Consider the following 19,815-nt stretch of genomic DNA (forward strand, 5'->3'; position numbering starts at 1 on the left):
AGTTATTCTTTCATCTTTTCTGATATATCTCATATTATTTTTAATAAATATAATTTTATTTGATATATTAACTTAATAATATTACATAATCATGACCTACTAATATAATATCACATATATTTAAAAAATACGTACACACAGGTGCAACAACACCTTTGTGTACGCTAGTATTCTATTATTATAATATACATAATATATATATATATATATATATATATATATATATATATATATATATATATATATATATATATATATATATATATATATATATATAAACGATTATATATAAAACAAATTAATTTTTATACACAAGAATAATGAAGTAATTTAAACGTGATGAGTTGTTTTTTCCTGCCTTTCTCTTTATTTTAGAGAGTATCAAAATCTGCAACCCATTGGAAATTCGTTATCTCAAATCAGCACAAATCAGTGGAACCAAACACATTCGCAACCCATTTTCCATTGACATAAACAGTACTCATGCGGATCCAAACACAACATTAATGAGGGGTGATTCTTACTTTTATGCTCTCATTTAGGAGGAGAAAAGAAATGCAAACACAATTTTTGCTAAGAACTCCCAAATTTCCGCTACACTAAAAAAAGAACAAATCAAACCAAAAAACTTTGAATTCCACAACAAACTCGTGGGTCATGTTATTTTATTTATGATAATAAAAGTTAATAAAATTAGATTAAACATAACTCTTAATTTTCTTGTATGTTTGATCCGATTTTTACGTTTCAATATAAAAAAAAAATCACATAAACATATACAAGATAATTAAAATATACTTAAAACATTTTATTTTATAACATATGATAATAATACTTTTATTTTCTAATTTTTAAAATTATGCAAACGCAAAACTTATGTTGGTAATCACCCATAGAAAATGATTTTAAGTATACTTCAAGACTTACATCCATATCACTTTTGTTAGTAGTGATATACATGAATTCAGCTACAATCATTCTTCATGCTCATCACTCATCACCTTATACATTATACCTATTGTAGACAACTTTTACATTATTATCACTAACAACACACCATACTCAAAGTGTTATCCATCACCAACTTCGCTTCGGCCAAACAAAATCCCATTAAACACACATTAACAAAGTCATTCTGCAAAAAAAAAAAAATTAATCACCACGCGCCGTCCTTCCACCCTCCTCCATCTCATAGCTCCATAGCTTGAAGTCGTTATCTACCTCAAAACATGAAGTCCTTTCCAATTTCTTAAAAATGCAGAGAAAACACAAAGACATAAGAGGATATACAACTGTCTGTTCACCCTTTTTAATTAAGAAGTTAAAGTTGTAGTCGAAATGTGCACTATTTTCATTAAAAAATCCCCAGATCAAAACTAAAATGACTAAGAAAAAAAACTTCAAAAAATTTTAAAAAAATGTCAAAACTTATAATAATACCCGTTTAACATAACAGACGACACTTAATAGTAAAATAGAAACTAAATTAAAGAATGAGATTGGATTAAACTCACAAATGTTAAAACTAAAATGCTGATTAAAACAAACTTTTTAATATCTTTGTTATTGTTTTTTATTATCATAGTGTGGGTTGTGTTTCATGGAGGCTTACTTTCTTTGACCACCATCTTTACTGAGGGGTTGCTCTTACTTTTATGGTCTGATGTAAGAGGAGAAAAGAAATGCAAACACAATTAATCTTTGCTACTAAGAACTTTCGATTTCCCACTAAACTCAAAAAAGAACAAATCAAACCAAAAAGTTTTTAATTCCACAACCAACTCGTGGGTCATGATCGTGTCGTGGATATGCACATTGGGAAAACAAAAAACAGTAACCTTGTATATGCATACTCCAACATTTATTTTCCATATCGAAGGTGTGTTGGAAGATTCGTCTTTGGAATTCGAAGACCGCCCTCATTTCTCACTTTCAAGTTTCTGACACGTTTGAACTGTGAAGGAACGCTGACCGAGGAGAAGTATTTGTCGCTATAAAAGCCAAGAAGAGCGACTGTGATAGACCCATCTTCTTCGTTTATATTCAGCAACAAATAACATACAGAAAACATCAAGAACAAGAACGGTAAACCATTCTTCTTATGGACTTTCGTGTGTCTAATTGTTCGAACTTCTTTTTTTTTTCATACAGGTTCATTAATTTGCACATGAGAACTAAGACATCATTGTTTGTTTCATTGCTTTGCTTTTTGTCCTCTTTCAAAATGATTTCAAATTACGAATTAAAATGACTCTAAAATTTATGAGGGTATGATTTTTTTGTGTGCAGAGAAATTGAAGTGCGTATAGCTCTATGGGATTATCACTTTCCTTGCTCAAATCTGCGTTGGAAGAAATGTCCAGACAGCTTTTCTTTGATATGCCTTTCAATGTGAGCTTTGCTTCCAAAGATGGAACCTTGATTTTAAGAGCACCTAGCTTTAAGAAAGGAGAATCAAAAACTACTACTGTTTTGCCAAACGGATCCAGAAGTTCAAACCGGTTAAGGGATCACAGACCCCAATGTGTGATCCTTGAAAGAAAATTTTCGTTTGTTCAAGACGAGGAGAACATGGATTGGAATAATCTTCCAAGCAAAGATCAACTGAAACATAAACCAGTGTCTTTGCTTTCTCTCCCTAAAGCAACAGTTTTCTCTCCCTCTAGACCTCCCAACGAGCTTGATGCAGCTGCAACAAAACTCCAAAAAGTGTACAAGGGTTACCGCACTCGAAGAAACCTTGCAGATTGTGCAGTGGTCGTGGAAGAACTATGGTAAGTCTCGATAAGAAAAGGCAAAAACAGTTTTGCAAGTAATTATAGAAGTTAAGCTCTTATTTTATTTAGCATTGTTAAAAAATGAATAGTCTAGGTTAGTTAAATGTGTTATTAGTTTACATATTTGAAATGTTGTAGGTGGAAGGCATTGGATGTTGCAGCTCTTAAAAGGAGTTCTGTGTCATTCTTTGATGTCCAAAAACCAGAAACTGCAGTGTCAAGGTGGGCAAGGGCAAGGACAAGAGCAGCTAAGGTATTGGTTCAATATTCCAATGTTTTCAGTTTTCTCATAATTCAAGTTAACTTTAGTCATCGTCTTCTTCATGTTGTTTTTTTAAAGGTCGGCAAAGGTTTATCCAAAGATGACAAGGCACAAAAACTAGCCCTGCAACATTGGCTTGAAGCTGTAAATCCTTCAATCTGATCCTTTCTTGCTAATAATTGAACTGTTGAAATGAAGTACGCTTTTTAACTTCTGCTCTAATCTATGTTAACAGTTAGTTCTTTCTTGTTTGTGTGCAGATTGACCCACGTCATCGCTATGGACACAATTTGAAGCTGTATTATGACACTTGGTTTGAAAGTCAAAGCACTCAACCATTTTTCTATTGGTTAGCTCTTGTTCTCAGATGGTAAAAGACGAAGGTTTTGGGTGGTGATTTAACTTGGTGTTTTATAATACATAGGTTGGATGTTGGAGATGGCAAAGAAATAAATCTTAAGAACTGCCCAAGGAACACACTACAAGGCCAATGCATTAGATATCTTGGACCAGTAAGTTACCTCTGAACAAACCTTTCACAACAAATAACTTGAATACTATGATAACATTGTTTATCTCTGTTGTTACCATTTCAGAAAGAAAGGGAAGAATATGAAGTGATAGTTAAAAATGGAAAGCTAGTTTACAAAAAAGATGGGAAACTCGTGAACACCGACGAGAGATCCAAATGGATATTTGTTCTTAGCACCACAAGGGCCTTGTATGTGGGGAGAAAACAGAAGGGTAGATTTCAACACTCAAGTTTTCTTTCTGGTGGTGCAACCACAGCAGCTGGAAGATTAGTGGCCCATGAAGGTGATCTTGAGGTACAATATATACAACACTGCATCATCACACAGCATAATCATAATAACCAAACCAAAGTCATTGTCATAATTATTAAACGTTGTTGCATGCACAATAATGCAGGCTATTTGGCCATACAGTGGTCATTATCACCCAACAGAAGAGAATTTCAAGGAATTTTTAAGCTTTCTGGAGGAGCACAACGTAGACCTCACCAATGTAAAGGTAAGTGTTTGGTCCTCTCCAAAATCGCAAACTAAACTACACACTCTACCACCTTATTCAACCAAATGATGAATATCTAATTGTTTCTGCTTGTTTCATGCAGAGATGTGCAATAGATGATGATACTCCTTCTCTTGCTGCGACCAACTCATTTACTGCTGCCATTGATGATTCACAACAAACTATGGGCCCTACTCTAATTTCTCTCACGGGCCCATCAAGTACAATCAATGCGAATAAAATAATTGTGGACAAAAAGGATGACGCGCCAACATTCAACCTTTCCAAGAGGTTGTCTTGTAAGTGGACCAATGGGACTGGGCCTCGTATTGGGTGTGTCCGTGACTACCCTGGACACTTGCAAGGGGGCTTCTCCCTACACCTCCAATAAAATCTTCAGTACCCCCAAAACTAATTTTATTTCCATGTTTGTCTTTGGTAAAAATGAAGAGTAACTCCATCTCTTTTTTACCGTGTGTTTGCACCCCTAAAAGCACACACTCTCCTCTTCTCCCTGGTGTTCTCCCACGCAGCCTCACACACTCTCGTTCTTCTTCCTCTTCTCCCACACACAGTCTCGTTCTTCTTCCTCTTCTCCCACACAGCCTCCACACACCATTGTTCTCCCAGCATCCTTTTCTCCTCCAAAGCGTTCCGAAGCCGCGCATCAACACACCCTTCTTCTCCCCTTGGTCCAGGTCCCTTTTCTCCTCTTCCCTCCAATCCCCTCTCACAGCAAAAGGCTTGCCACACTTTCTGCACCCAAAAGGCTTTGCTCCATGCTTCCTCTTGTAGTGAGTCTGAAGAGTCCTGAAATCCTTCAATGGCCTTGATAACTGAAGAGATAACTTTTGAAACAAATCGCAGCTATTTTCTGTAGGAAAGAAAAAGCAGTACTAATGGTGTCAAATTCAAACATTATAACCAGAGAGTGTAATGTAAATCTGTGATAAAAAAGAGGTGGCGGTTTTTCTTCTACATACTTTCTTCCAAATCCTTTTCACCTAGGCTTTAAAATTGATCATGAAATTATGATTTGAGTGATTTATTTTGTGAGATGTGGCAGAATAATCACCTGCATGTTGTTGAAACGGTTGAACATTTTGTTGCAGACAGTGCAAGAGAACTGGGTGGGTCCGATCCTTTTTTTTTTTTCTTAAGGAAACGGAATCTGGAATCCGTTTCCTACAAAGGTGAAACGGAATTCCAATTCCGTTTTTGTTTTTTTTTTTTAATGAAACGGCACGTGAAATCCGTTTCAGTTTTTTTTTTTTTTTTTTTAACGAAACGGATCGTAGAATCCGTTTCGTATTTAGGTTTTTCGTGCTGAAACGGAATGTGTATTCCGTTTGGTGTTTTTTTTTGTTTTTCTGAAACCCGTTTTGGCGTGTTTTAAAGTGGTTGGAGGGGTGGAGCGTGTTTTAAACTGGTAGGAATGGTGGAGAGAAGAGTATTAATGATTGAATTTGAATTGGTAAAGGAATGGCGTGTGATACGAAAATCAAAATGCATGCGAAACGGAATACAGAATCCGTTTCAAAACTGTATGAAACGGATTCTGTATTCCGTTTCGCATGCATTTTGATTTTTTATTTAAGCTGGGGCTAACCTGGATGGAAATAGTAGAGAGAATGAACGAACGAAGGACAGACGAATGACAGAGAAATTAAAACTGTGAGGCACCACGAACCACTGAGAGAGCAAAAATTTAAATGAAAGTGAAGACAGCATGAAGAAGAAACGAAACGGATTTGAAGAAGTAATGGGGGTGCAGGATGTTGGTAACGCACGTAACCACTTTCACCCACTCTCTCAGCCGGTTGTAAATAAGGGTATTAGAGTAATTTTTGGGGGTACTGAAGAATTGTTGGAGGTGCAGGGAGAAGCCCCCCACTTGCAATCGAGAGCGCTGGAACAAGTCAATTTGTCTCCAAGGCCCACTTCTGCACGCTTGAGCAACTACGGCCCAATTCCTTCTCCCAGGCCCAGCCCAAAAGTGAGGATCTCCCCCAGGCTTGCATACATGGGCTTGCCCAGTCCAAGAAACCCGATTCCAGCCAGTTAAAATGTTGGAATTGACGAAAATTATTCAACTTTGCCCTGGTAAAAGTAGATCGACACTTAATGGTGCAACGTGACAACTAGCACATGATGAGATCATAGGACTAACAACAATTTTTCTATCATTTTGAGGGTTACGATAATGTTTCTGACCAGTAAACAAACAAGGTCGGAATATAAGTAAGTTTGTTAAAAAGATTCCATTCATGAATATTTCTCAAAGTTATTTAAGGAAGTTGTAGAAAAAGTTTTTAAATAGAAACTTTAAGGATATATAGTTAAGAAGCCTGTATCAAACTGAAATCCTAACATCATTGTTATCAACTACAAACAAGTGTTTAACACTGGAACTTAATTATGTGAGCAATTATTGTTTGAAAGCTTTATTATACTTTGGGATCCATGTAATCAATAATTAGGTTTTGTTTTACATAATAATTAGGATGATAAACATAGGGGATTAATATATTATAAATTCATGACGCAGAAAAAAACACTTTCTTCAATTACATGACACAGAGATCATTCCAATCAGTCAAATTGAACACCTCATGACTTTTTCATTAAGTTAATATCGTCTTTCTCATTGACTTTTGTTTTTCATTTTACTGGGAATCACTGAGTCAACTTTAGATGACTGCCCTTTGAGTCATTGAAAATAGTTTCATATGATTTTAAAAACTAAAATAAATTTAGAAATTCTAATTATATTAAGTTAATTATTTAAATTTAAATTACTTTCAGATAAAAACACATGTGTCAGTTATGTTATTTAGGTAATGTAGAAACATTTTTACCATAAATATATATTAGTAAAATGTTTTTAACACTCCATTTTCATAAAATTATATATTTTTACTTTGATCACTATGAATTTAACTATTACTTCATTTAATCCTAAATTTTACATTTTTTTAAACATTAATAGCTTTTTCAACTTTAATGGATTTATTTACGCGAATTTTTTTTCTTGGGAATTTGTGAGAATTGTGGTGTCATATAAATAAAATAGGGATAAAATGTGTTATTAACATAAAAATTTTGACAACTTATCTTTTGGCAATGATAATAAAGTAATAGAATTATTATTTTTATTATTATAATTATAAATTTTAATAATTTTGTTGTAAATAATTTTGTATTCATTTTGTAGGTAATTTATAAATTATTATTTTAGTTTAAAAAAAATCTTATTACGTCTATTACTATTAGTAGTTATTTTTCTTATTGTCTTTGTCTGATATAATTTATATTTTATAACATTCACAATATTAACAAAATGGTTGATTTAATATATAACAATAATGCTATCTTAAATTTATATCGTGTTCTAAAATAACTCTTAATATGTTAAATTTATATTTTTCAAAACTCTGATATTTAAGTTATACATAAAATAATTTAAAGTGATAAAAAAATTAATTAATTAAATTTTTAATCCTCTGAAAGTATTTATGATTTTTTTTCCTTTAAACACGATGGCATTCTCTTAAACTAGGGATAAACTGACGAAACCATGCCTTTTGATCAATTCCAACTAAAAGTTTTCTCGTATCAAGGAATTACAAATATTGAGAATTTTGATTATTAAGATTAACTAAATTTTATTTGAATAGAAAAACATAGTGCAGAAAATATTTATATAGTATTTTTTAGAAAACCAAAACTATTATATATTTTTTATATTACATGTGTTTTTGATTTAAAATTTGTATGTAAAATTGAAATTCGTTATTCTAAATTTAATTTATTTTGGTTATTTAATACAAAATTTTAATAAATAGATATAATCATAAATAATTTATTTTTGAACTTATTAAAATTTTAAACCAACATACATTAAAATTTGTGATAGCGACGAATTTTATCTTCTTATTAAAATTTAGACACTAAATATACATACACACACACACACACATATATATATATATATATATATATATATATATATATATATATATATATATATATATATAAATCGTAGTTTAATAAAGTTACAACAACGATTTGCAAGTAAACTTTTCATTTTAATTCATGAAGGTTAACTTGTTTCTCACTCCCCATGGGAACGTGTTTTCTGAAAGCCTAAGTCAAATAAACTTTACGAAAAATCTCAACTATAATAATGCTATTTTTACAAAATTGAATGGAATATGAAAAACATATATGAATTTCAATTTTTTGAAAATTAAAATTTATCTTCTACCAAACATTTCAAGTATGATAAGAAATATATATATATATATATATATATATATATATATATATATATATATATATATAGAAAGAAAAAAATATAATTTTATTATTATTTTTTTATATTTTTTATTAATCTACTAGTGCTAGGTGTAGGTGTTTTTTTTTTATTATAAAACTAGCATAAACACGGCGCTCGTATTTTTAAATATGATGTTATTGTAATTTTTCAAGTTAATTCGTTTTATAAATGGTAAAATAAAATGCTAAAAGTGTTTAAAAATATCAATAATTAATAAAATTATTAGAGAAAAAAGTAAAGTTTTAGAGTTACAAAATTATGAACACATACTAGGATACACTGATACTTCAATTTGGGTCACATATCTTTATCTGTATCCGATATTTTAAGATACTTTATCGATATTTATTTGTGAAGTATCTAATTTACAAAGTAGTCGTACAATATAAGAAAATATTTGAATAATGATCAATTTTAGTAACAAAAATAATTAGTCACTATATAATGATCAATTTAAAAACTAAAAATTATTGGTAATTAAAATAGTTCCAAAAAATTATAATTAGTCTCTAAATTGATAATTAAAATAATTTTTATTACTAATTGATTTCTAAATTAGTCACTAGCATTAACTACAAAGATTTTGACTACCAAAATTGGTTTATAAATTGGTCACTAACTATCAAGATTTTGGCAACCAAAATAATTAGTCTCTAATTAGGAAAATGGTTTCCCATATTTTTTGTTACTAAAATTAATCATTATTTAAGAGTTTTCTTATAATGGTACATTTATGATGACAATAATTTATATTTTATATGTTGATAACTCTAGTACATATAATTTTAATTTGAATTAACACAATAACAATCATATATTTATTGTACCTATTTTTCAATATTCATATATTCATATATTGCGTATCTATCACGTATCGTGTCCTATTATTTTTAAAATAAACGTATCGACATGTCAAATGTGTGTCATATCCGATACACGTATTGTATTGTAGATTAAAAAATTTAAATTAGTAAAAATAACTAAAATATAAAGGTGAAAAAAATTAAAGTTACAGAAATACTATCAAATAAAATATCAATAATTTTTAATAAAAAATTTAATCTAAATTTGAAAGTACAATTAACGGCAAAGCATTATCAAATAAAGTACAAATAAAAGCCGACTCAAATAATTCATTTTTTCGAAAAAAAAACAAATTCAATAAATAGATAAAAAAGTTAATAAAATTAAATAGAAAAAATAAAAATGTAGACGTATCCTCTCTCTATATAGATAAATAATAATTTAAAGAATAAAAAAAATGTATATTATTCCAGTTTAAATAATGGTTATTAAAAGTTAAAAACAGAAAAAGTATGTGTACACACACAAAATATTATATTACCTGTTTTATCGATAACGATATATGGATTCTCTATTTTATATTATCTGTTTTACATTTTTTATTCTTACTTATATTGTAAAATTTTTAAAAATATAAATAATACTATAATTAATTTAGGAAATAATTACTAATGAAAATTAATATATTATATTAGTATTTTTTTAGAAATTGTGAGTAAATTAGTTAGTTTTATGTGTTTGTATAATTATATTTAGAAGTACATTAAGTAGAAGAGTTATTATTCTTATTGGAAGAAACATTGTTACTGAATTATTGATGTGATTTTTTGAACAAAACTCGAAGACAAGAAATGATTAAGTGAAGGGAGAATGGCGGAGTTAGGACGCGCAATTGGATCACGTGTGGATTACGGCGAATGATGACAGCGGATGATGGATAAGTCACGTGATGGTGGGTCCTACAGCGTGTGTCCCACCAACACCTACAGCGAAGGAAGTAGCGCCACGCGTAAACAACACGCGTGGACGTGCCATTGGAGCCCCAAACCAAACAAAAAAAGAGCAAAAACGGTGTTTCCATCGCATAATGCAAGAGAGAGAGGGAGAGAGAGAGAGAGAGAGAGAGAGAGAGAGAGAGAGAGAGAAACGCTAACACCGCACCGTATCATATCCAATTCCAATTCATCATCACTCTTACGCTTTCTCTCTTTCTTTCCTTTTCTTCCAAATTCTCTCTTTCTTTTTAACCTAACCCTACAATTATGCCCCAAAATCCCATTAACACAGAAAATCGCAATTACCCCAATTTCCTCACCCTAGCGTAGATCGATCTCTTCCTCCTTCTACCGTTTTCGTGCATTCGGGAATTCCACTCCTGGTTCCCTGCTATGTATGGCACTTAGTATTTTCCCTTTTTAGGATTAGGGGTGGGTGGGTTGGTTGGTTGGTTCTTTTGGCTGCGTCTCGGTTAGGGTTCCCAACTTTGTCGCTTTGAATGGAACCTCGTGTTGGGAATAAGTTTCGCCTGGGTCGGAAGATCGGAAGCGGCTCCTTTGGGGAGATCTATTTAGGTTTTTCTTTTCTTACGCTTTTTTTTTTCTCTTTACTTTTTTTGTAATTTCGCTATGTTCTCACGAGTTTGCTTCTTCTCAGGTACTAATATTCAAACAAACGAAGAGGTCGCAATTAAGCTTGTGAGTCTTCTTCATCAATTGGGTTTCGGATTTTATTCCCTTTTCAGTAATCGCGCCGTTGTTGTACCCTATTTTTTTCGTTTTGTTTTGATCGTCGTTTGTCACTTTGAAGTGTGAGATGGGGGACAAATTGTGAATTTTGTTTATCTGAATTTTGAAATGTATTTTTGGGAAGGATAGTTTCATGTAGAAAAGGCTCCTGCTTTGAATTGCGAAATTCGGTTTGGAGTTGTAGTTTTGTCTTGCCTTCTTAATTACATTTGGTGTATGATGGTATTCTAGATGTTTAGCATCACGACTGAGCTTATTCCTGCATCTTATTTCTTGGAGGGTGATAGAGTCATCTCTTAGAGCATATCTGTGAATGACCTCTGACGTTTAGAAGTGTCTCTTTCAATTTTAAAGCTTTCAAGAGATGCTAGGATATAAGTAAACTTTTAAACAGGAGTAGGGTTGTGACAGGGAGGGAAGCATTAGCCAGCATAAAACTTTCAGGAAATTTTATCGTAATTTATAGATATAATCATGCTAAAGGTAGGTTGTACTTGGTAAAATGCTATGTTGATCAAGTACAGTGTTTATTGAGCTGGAGCTACTATATTGATGCTTGGATGCAGTGCTAAACAATGGGTCTCATTATCTTGGATATATGCTGGGATAGGAGTTAGCTCAAAAGATTGGAGGAGGGGGATAAATGAGAATAGAACGTTTCTTGTTTATTCAATCAAATTCCCCTGCTCCTCGCATAATATTGATATTCCCTTCCTATTCACGATAGGCGATGTCATTTGTAACCTGTTAAGCTGGTGTTTCAAGATAAACTTGGGTGCTAATTTTAGCATTTGTTTTTATTAAGTATTCGCTGGATTCTTTACATCTTCAAGTGCACTAGACTTATTTACTTGCACTTTATTTCTTATCCCTTCCGTGCTTTTAAATTAGGAAAATGTCAAGACAAAGCATCCTCAGTTGCTGTATGAGTCCAAGCTGTACAGAATCCTACAGGGAGGAAGTAAGGACCTTTTTTAGATTAATTGTTGTATCTTATTTTTTATTTTTTTAATTGCGTTTCCTTCAAGGAGCACAGTACTGTGTCCCTCTGTAAATTTAGCTCCTTTATAATTTATATCTAGCTGTAACCCAAGTTTGGTTTTGGTAGCTGGAATCCCAAATGTCAGATGGTTTGGAGTCGAGGGAGATTATAATGTTTTAGTGATGGATCTGCTGGGACCCAGTCTTGAAGATCTATTCAACTTCTGTAGTAGAAAGCTATCACTGAAGACAGTTCTCATGCTTGCTGATCAAATGGTAGGCCATGATTAATTTTGTAAACTTTTGCATGCCCTTTTTTTGTAAATTTCAATTTTTTTTTTATTTTTTATGATCCAGATCAACCGTGTTGAGTTCATTCATTCTAAATCATTTCTGCATCGAGATATCAAACCGGATAACTTTCTAATGGGATTAGGAAGGCGTGCAAACCAGGTGAGTAGCCTTGTTAGAATGTGGACTTTGGATATCTTGTTTTTTCTCATATGTATGGAGGTATTTAATGCATCAATGTGTATGTAGGTTTATGCAATCGATTTTGGTTTGGCTAAGAAATACAGAGATAGTTCAACACATCAACATATTCCTTACAGGTACGTATATTTATCCGCATCCATTAAATTAAACGTAGTACTTATCTAGGACGTAGTTTATTACTGTTGTAATGTAAGGTCTTGATGGCATCATAGATGTGATATAAAGTTGTTTCCTGTGCCGTAGTTGTAACATGTCAAGTTGTCGTATACTCAGCAACTACCATATTAAGAAAAATTAAAAAGAAGATTAGGGAGGGCATATGTTGTTATGGGTTTTATATAAAATGTAATCAATAAAGTTTACGTTATCACTTAGCATACCCGTGATGGGCATCATATTGGATATATCAGTCATAATTTTTGTTAATAACCTAAAAGATCTCAATTCTGAGCAAATGCTGTAAAAACATAGAGTGCTGCTATATCAATTTATTTTGTGATATGTTCAATCATGAATAATGCAGGGAAAATAAGAATTTGACTGGAACTGCAAGATATGCTAGCATGAATACTCACCTTGGCATTGGTATGTGTTACTTCATGGTTCTTTACTAACATATGAATGATAAATTGTTAAATTTTGTTATCTAATAGATACATGTTGCTTCTACTTCTGTGGTGATTGATGCTTAGAGCAAAGCAGAAGAGATGATCTTGAGTCTCTTGGTTATGTTTTGATGTATTTCTTGAGAGGAAGGTGATTGTTGCTACCAACCCTACTCTGTGTTGGCTATAAATAACAATTGTGAACTTTGTCTGATTTCCTTTTTATTTGTAGTCTTCCTTGGCAGGGACTTAAAGCAGGAACCAAGAAACAGAAGTATGAGAAAATCAGTGAAAAGAAGGTTTCAACCTCGATTGAAGTAAGTTAAATTATAAGGCCTTTTCGAATGTACATATATGTGCCTTTTCTTGATACACTCTGATAATATTTTGCTTATTTCAGGCCTTGTGTCGTGGCTATCCAACAGAATTTGCATCTTACTTTCATTACTGCCGATCATTAAGGTTTGATGATAAGCCAGATTATGCTTACCTCAAAAGGATATTTCGGGACCTTTTTATACGTGAAGGTTTGTAATTATTATATAGTGTAGAATGGATCCTTTTTGTCCCACTTCTTGAGTTCCTTGTATATTTTTCTGTTTCAATAAAAGAAGACCATGTTTTGAATTTCTTTTCTTATCAAGTTAGTATTTGAACAGGATTCCAGTTCGATTATGTCTTTGATTGGACCATTTTGAAGTATCAGCAATCACAGTTAGCCACTCCTCCAACACGAGCCATTGTAAGTAATTTTCATATTGCTCCTTTGGGATCATTTTTAACATTGTGCAATTGATGAAATTTCCTGACACTTGTTTTATTTAGGGTCCTAGTGCTGGAACCAGTTCTGGAATGCCCCCAGCTGTTACTAATGCTGATAGGCATACAGGTAGTTTATCCAAGTTCACTTGTATAGTAATAGGCATTTGTATTTTGATCTGTATATTCCTTTATCACATTATAGTTTACTAACCTTTTTTCTTACTTGTATGGTTTCCTTTATATTCATGTAACCATGCTTTTTTCCCGTAGTGTCAGAAATGAACAATCTTTTTTTTTTTTTATATTTTATTAATTTAAATAATATTCTTTTCATTGATTCTTCAGAAATTATTGATTATTAGCCATCTCTTATTTATTAATTTACCTTTTTTAACTAATTTTGGTTTTTCCCCTATAAGCCATTGATTTAGGTTTTGCAATATGATACCCTTTGAATGTTTATTTTATATGGATTTTAATTTATCTTTTGATCTGTATGGTGATTTTCTATATTGTGTCTCAAAGGAGGGGAAGAAGGGCGACCTCCTGCTGTGGTTTCAGTGGATTCCTCAAGGCGCAGAATGTCAGGGCCCATTTTAAATACTGTAAGTCTCAGCCAAAATGTCCAATCACCAACAACTGTTATTTAAGGATCTTGTTCTGACTTTTTTAAGGAACATGGTTTACTTGTGGTTCATTGACATGTTTACGCCTGGTTCCTTTTCAAAATTCAGATTATTTTCACTGATCTGTAAATCGAATCTGTTTGAGTGATGCTATAGAATTAGCATGTGCAGTTTAAGCTTTAATTTTCTTTCAACTCTTAGCTTTTCTTTTGTCCACTCTATAATTGCTTAATCCATGACCATGCAGTTATCAAGTGCCAATGTCTTGGGTCAGTCAAGTGGATCATCGAGGCGAGTTGCTGTTTCTGGTAGTCGTGATGCATTTGTTGGTACCGAGTCGGATATTCGTACTCGCACTGCTGAAGCTAGCCCTGGAGTAGCGCACAGAGGTTTGAGTGGGCAAAGAAGTTCACCAATTGGATCTTCTGATCCCAAGAGAGTTGTAGCATCCGGGAGAAATGTGAAAAATTATGACTCTGTACTCAGAGGAATGGAAGGTTTGCAGTTAGAGAATGAAGAGAGGACCCATTATTAATATCTCACCTAGTGAATTTGTGATTTGATAGGCACTGCCAAAGTTGCTTATGTTGCTAAGTTGAGCTGTGAGGAAATTTGGATCTGAACTTGAAATTCTGGCTTTGTATTGTGTTAACTCATCTGCTCAAATGGATGATGCTGAGAAGCTGAAATAATTTGAGCTAAATCAGGGATTGTGCTTGCTGTATAGCTCAGTTTTAATTGGCACTTCTGGCTGGAACTCCTAAGTTTTATAACATCTTTTTCTGTGAGTTATTATATTGGTTTACCAGATGTTTTACAGTTTCACGTGGATTACAAATGTCAACTATCAAATACCAGCGAAAATTGTAATTAGCCATTGTACTCATTCTGGGATAAGTTTCCCCCTGGTTTCCACGATGTAATTCTCTGGCAATTGTTTTGGTATTAGGAACTTGAATGTTCTTCCTTGAGAGGTTCCTACAAAAGCCTAAGTCACAATCTCCAGTTTTTCTTGTATGTATTCTGTTTTGATCTGTGAAAAAGGTTTTCATTAAATTGAATTTAAATGTTCGTTTTATTTTTATGTCTGGTAGTAATTAAGTACTTTTATTTGGTTTATGAAACAGGACTTACTCAGCTAATTCTACATCCTTTTGCGCTGTTACAAACTAAAAAATTTAAGATAACCCACTATATTTTCAAAAGCTTTGTTTCGTAGGCTTGATTTGGCTGCACTAGTTTAATTAATTAAAAAGAGTGTGTTCTAATAACTATTTGGAGTGGCAATAACAATGCACTGCCTGAATGATTGATTCATTGGCATTCAAGAAGGATCACAAATTGGCAACATTATGTTTGACAGTGACAATTTCATGCTATGATTGAGATTTATTGGTTGACAAAAAATAAGAAACGTTTGATTAATTTGTGTACTTATTAGGAGTAAGATGTAACATTTTGGTAGTGGGCGAGAGGCATAAAGCAGTGTCAAATGAGGTAAAAGTTAGATTTCAGATTCATTTTCTTGAGAATTTGTAGATTTGTGCAAGCATGCTTATCCAACACAATTGACCAATTTTCTTTTGACCCTGTTTATTTATGCTATTATTGTTGTGTCGAGTTTTCTGCATCACCCTGTTATCTAACAATTCTTTAGAAGATTTCCAAATGAAATAAATTGAGTATTATACCGATTGACCAACACGTTTGTTAATTTGGAAGTCATACACAAAGGTTTATGAATTTCTTGTACTTCCCACTAGCCCATTGTGATGGCTAAAAACCTTAACCTTCTGTCGATAACTTGTATCCATCCGTAAGCTTCTAACTAAAATTTGCGTCATATTAATTTTAATTAAAATGTTTATTATCGTTGTGGATTTTATTTTCAGATATAATGACAAATGATATTGATTATAAACTTCAAATTAATTGTTATCTATGCATAAAATTTTCTTTAATGAGATTTGATAACAAATTTTATTCTTCAATTTTCATTTGTAGTGTACTTACAATCTTAAAATTTATTTCACAAAATATTTCTAGTGGTAGTATAAAAACGTAATTTCCACGTATTGAGGTAAAAATTGGTTCAAAACTTAACACAATTAGATTTATAGAAAAAACTATTGAAGTTAAGTGATTTTTTCGAAGTAATTGAGGTGCATAACATCTTTTAAGAATGATTTAATTGTAATTCTAATATTTAATCTTGTAGTTGATAAGTTGTGAGCAAAGAAGCTAGCTTATTAGATTATATTTGTTTAATAATACTAGTTGATAAGTTAACAATACTAACTCATAAATTAGCTCATAATTAATAGGTTAATCTCTAGTCAATAAGTTAGTTACTAGCATATAATTAGTCATTAATAAGTTTTTAACTTATTTTTTAAACTAGTAAGTTAATTTATTGGAATAAAAGTATTTGATATATTAATTAATAAATCAGTTGATTAATTAATACCTTTTTTTTAAGTTGTATGTTTTTTCATTTGTAAAAGTCATTTAATTTAAATAAGTTGATCTAATAAGTATTAATCCAGTTTATTTTTCATTTAAACTACTATTACATCAATTTTTTTATAATTTTTGTGTGTAGTTTTTCCATAGTATCATATACGGAAGCATTTATTATTTCAATTTATAAGTTTATTTATTTTATTGAGTTGAACTACACAATCAACTAAAAACAATCCAACAAATATTAAAAACAGATCAACTATTAATTATTTCCATAGTTGGTAAAAAGAAATAAAGAAAATAAAAAATATATTAAAATAGCATAAAGAATAATATCAGAAGAAAAGGACTTACAACCTAAGCATGTTAGTCATAACTTATAAATTAATTAAATAAGATAGGAGTTAACTTTTTGGTCTTACCAAATACACTCTTACAACAAAATTAATTTTCTAAGACATAAAGTTGATAAAATGTTATAATCTTTACCATCATTAAATCATTCCTTGCTTGGATATAGAAATTGCATATAACATTTTTATCAAAATCATAGACTTAAAAACACCGAAATATATGTTGACAAGACCCGAGATAAATTTAAGATATCTAACAAAGTCAAATATTAGGTTTCACACATTAATAAAATAATTAGAATTGATGAAGAAAGATGGTAACAAATTTATAAAAAAAATAAATAAATTATCAAGCTAATGGATGCTATGAATAAAATGTGGTTTCTTGACAAGATATAACTTACATATCACTGTAGAAAAATATTTTCATTTACTTATCATCGGAAAGTTGTAGAACTAAAAAAATCTTCGGATCGATACCTAAAGGTTTGAAGTCAATATCTTTGCTATTGAAAAGTCTAGTAGTTTACAAACTCTCACAACTACAAAGCTACAAGTAAACTTCGTGCACAAGAAGTCTCAATAGGAAGTGAAGAAGTTGTTGAAGGTGTATTCCAAATAAAACACATTCATTACTAGACATTCAACGTCAACATTCAAGCAGGAAGCTGAAGGTTCTTCAAGAAAAGAAAATATTTTATCCTTGTTTTCGTAGCAAGAGAGTCAACTGTGATAAAAAAAGATTGTTGGTACAAAGCTAAGTGTCCTTTTGGCTGTAACTATTATTGTAAACTTTGATCACAATGAACAATATTGCAATTGTGGAGAAAGAAGTGAGAGTAGCAACCGGAACAACATACAAAACTTGACTTATTAACATTGGCGGCACTGCACCAGTCACATCACCCAAGAAAGGAATGATACATGCCAAAGATATTCTTTCCTTTCAAGATTCAAGAACTAGACAGAAACCTTTCGGTGTTGTAAGAATGCTAAGAGGTGGATATGCAAATTCTTAAAAACAATTGCTTTATCATCGATGAATACTGAAGAAATATGATAACTGTTGAAATGATCATAACAATTTTATATGAAGGCTATGATTTCACTTCCCAAATTGATGAGAGTGTTACTTGATGTCGAAGATATTAAAAGTTCACAGAAGAAGAAGAATGTTGGCATTGGTGTTTAAAGATGGGAGTTAAACTAATAGCTATGGTGACGGTGATTAGGCCATAAATACAAAATGAGTAAAACACTTATGGAATCAAATTTGTTGAGGAATTTAGTTTTGTTGAAAAACTGTAATATAAGACTTTAACATGCATAAAAAAAACACTTCAATACCAAATCAAATTCACCTGTCAAATCTCCCTCCAGGTTCTAGTGATCTACAAGGCTGTTAGCAAAATACTATTCCAAACCCTATCACTCCCTTAATATGAACCTGAAAAATTTCCCCTGAAGACTTCTTTGAGAAGCCTTGACAAAATGATACCACTAAAAGCATGCAGCATCCAAATGTTTCTCCTGAACAGTACCATGATCATCACGCAGAAAAAGCAAAAATAAAAAGGATGTCCTTGTGGACCCAAAACACAACCACCAAAGTAATTCAATCCAAAAGGTACATCAAAGAAGGCTCCTCCTCTGAATAGAATTAAAAAATTCATCATTTGGTGCTAGAGACTAAAAAGGAAAACCAGTGAATCACAATTCACCTCTATGCTAGAGATTCAAACCAGAAGGAAGGGACACGGATTGGAAGTATTAAACATTGATGCAACTATTAAGACCATTGAAAATGAAACTCCAGATAAAACAGAGGAAAAGTAAACAAGCTAGAAAAATGCACTCTTTACAAAATGGAGTAAATGAAGAGAAGAATCCCAATTTCTGTTCCATATTACATCCTTTATGTGTACTTTTAGCAGGCACATAAATAAAGACTAAGCAGGAAATAAATTATAAATTATATAATAGAAAATATAATTATTGTTATTATATATAATATGAAACAGCCCACCCAGCCAGGTGAGAAAAGAAGTTGTAGTTGATGTTACCAGCCATAGACAACTCTGTTGCACCTGTCCTTCAGCCACTTAAAACTCTTCCTCAGAGACCCTTTCAGTTTTCCTTCAACAGAATACACCTTGTAGCTAGCGACCCTCTTTTTACGCTGCAACTCAGGGTCACTGAAACTCCAACTTTTCGATGTGGAGCCATTTGTGGATTTCCCCTTCTTGAACTTGGCATCGTTGATGTTGTTGTTTGCCGTTTGGGTTTGGGTTGGGTGCACGGAAGAGGCGTAGGAGGCGCTGTAGCAGCGGAGATCTTGCATGCCAGTTCCATGGTAGGGCTCAATCTGCATCCTTCCGTCACCGTACGATTTGGATCTGAAGTCTTCCATCGTCGGTGGAGATTGCGGAGAAAGGGAAGGGTGTTTTTCGCCAACAGGAACTTAGGCAGACCAGAACATGTTTTGTTTGGTTTTTCACCGATGATTTTTTGCGTTTTCTTATTTTCTTAATCAACTACTGCTGGGGGCGCTGACTACTATGCCTTTTTGGC

General features: G+C 32.2%; 3 protein-coding genes across 3 annotated transcripts; 2 read left to right on the top strand and 1 right to left on the bottom strand.

The window, feature by feature from the left end:
• The first annotated feature begins 2,313 nt into the window (after positions 1-2,313).
• LOC114175554 (IQ domain-containing protein IQM1-like) lies at positions 2,314-6,136 on the top strand. Its single transcript, XM_028060307.1, has 10 exons — positions 2,314-2,526; positions 2,566-2,774; positions 2,916-3,030; positions 3,118-3,183; positions 3,300-3,388; positions 3,464-3,551; positions 3,636-3,866; positions 3,970-4,071; positions 4,175-4,421; positions 5,958-6,136. The coding sequence occupies exons 1-10, from the start codon at positions 2,314-2,316 to the stop codon at positions 6,134-6,136; spliced, it is 1,539 nt and encodes a 512-aa protein (XP_027916108.1).
• Positions 6,137-10,306: 4,170 nt separating this feature from the next.
• LOC114177845 (casein kinase 1-like protein 1) lies at positions 10,307-15,495 on the top strand. The gene is made up of 14 exons (XM_028063423.1): positions 10,307-10,785; positions 10,868-10,908; positions 11,851-11,920; positions 12,068-12,216; positions 12,298-12,393; positions 12,481-12,551; positions 12,959-13,020; positions 13,128-13,191; positions 13,273-13,357; positions 13,441-13,567; positions 13,700-13,782; positions 13,866-13,929; positions 14,328-14,407; positions 14,676-15,495. The coding sequence occupies exons 1-14, from the start codon at positions 10,710-10,712 to the stop codon at positions 14,961-14,963; spliced, it is 1,356 nt and encodes a 451-aa protein (XP_027919224.1). The 5' UTR covers positions 10,307-10,709; the 3' UTR covers positions 14,964-15,495.
• Positions 15,496-19,063: 3,568 nt separating this feature from the next.
• On the bottom strand, positions 19,064-19,814 carry LOC114176615. The gene has a single exon (XM_028061710.1). The coding sequence runs from the start codon at positions 19,652-19,654 to the stop codon at positions 19,304-19,306; it is 351 nt and encodes a 116-aa protein (XP_027917511.1). The 5' UTR covers positions 19,655-19,814; the 3' UTR covers positions 19,064-19,303.
• Position 19,815: the final 1 nt, after the last annotated feature.

This window comes from Vigna unguiculata, chromosome 3 (genome assembly GCF_004118075.2).
Source record: "Vigna unguiculata cultivar IT97K-499-35 chromosome 3, ASM411807v1, whole genome shotgun sequence".
NCBI classification, from domain to species: domain Eukaryota; kingdom Viridiplantae; phylum Streptophyta; class Magnoliopsida; order Fabales; family Fabaceae; genus Vigna; species Vigna unguiculata.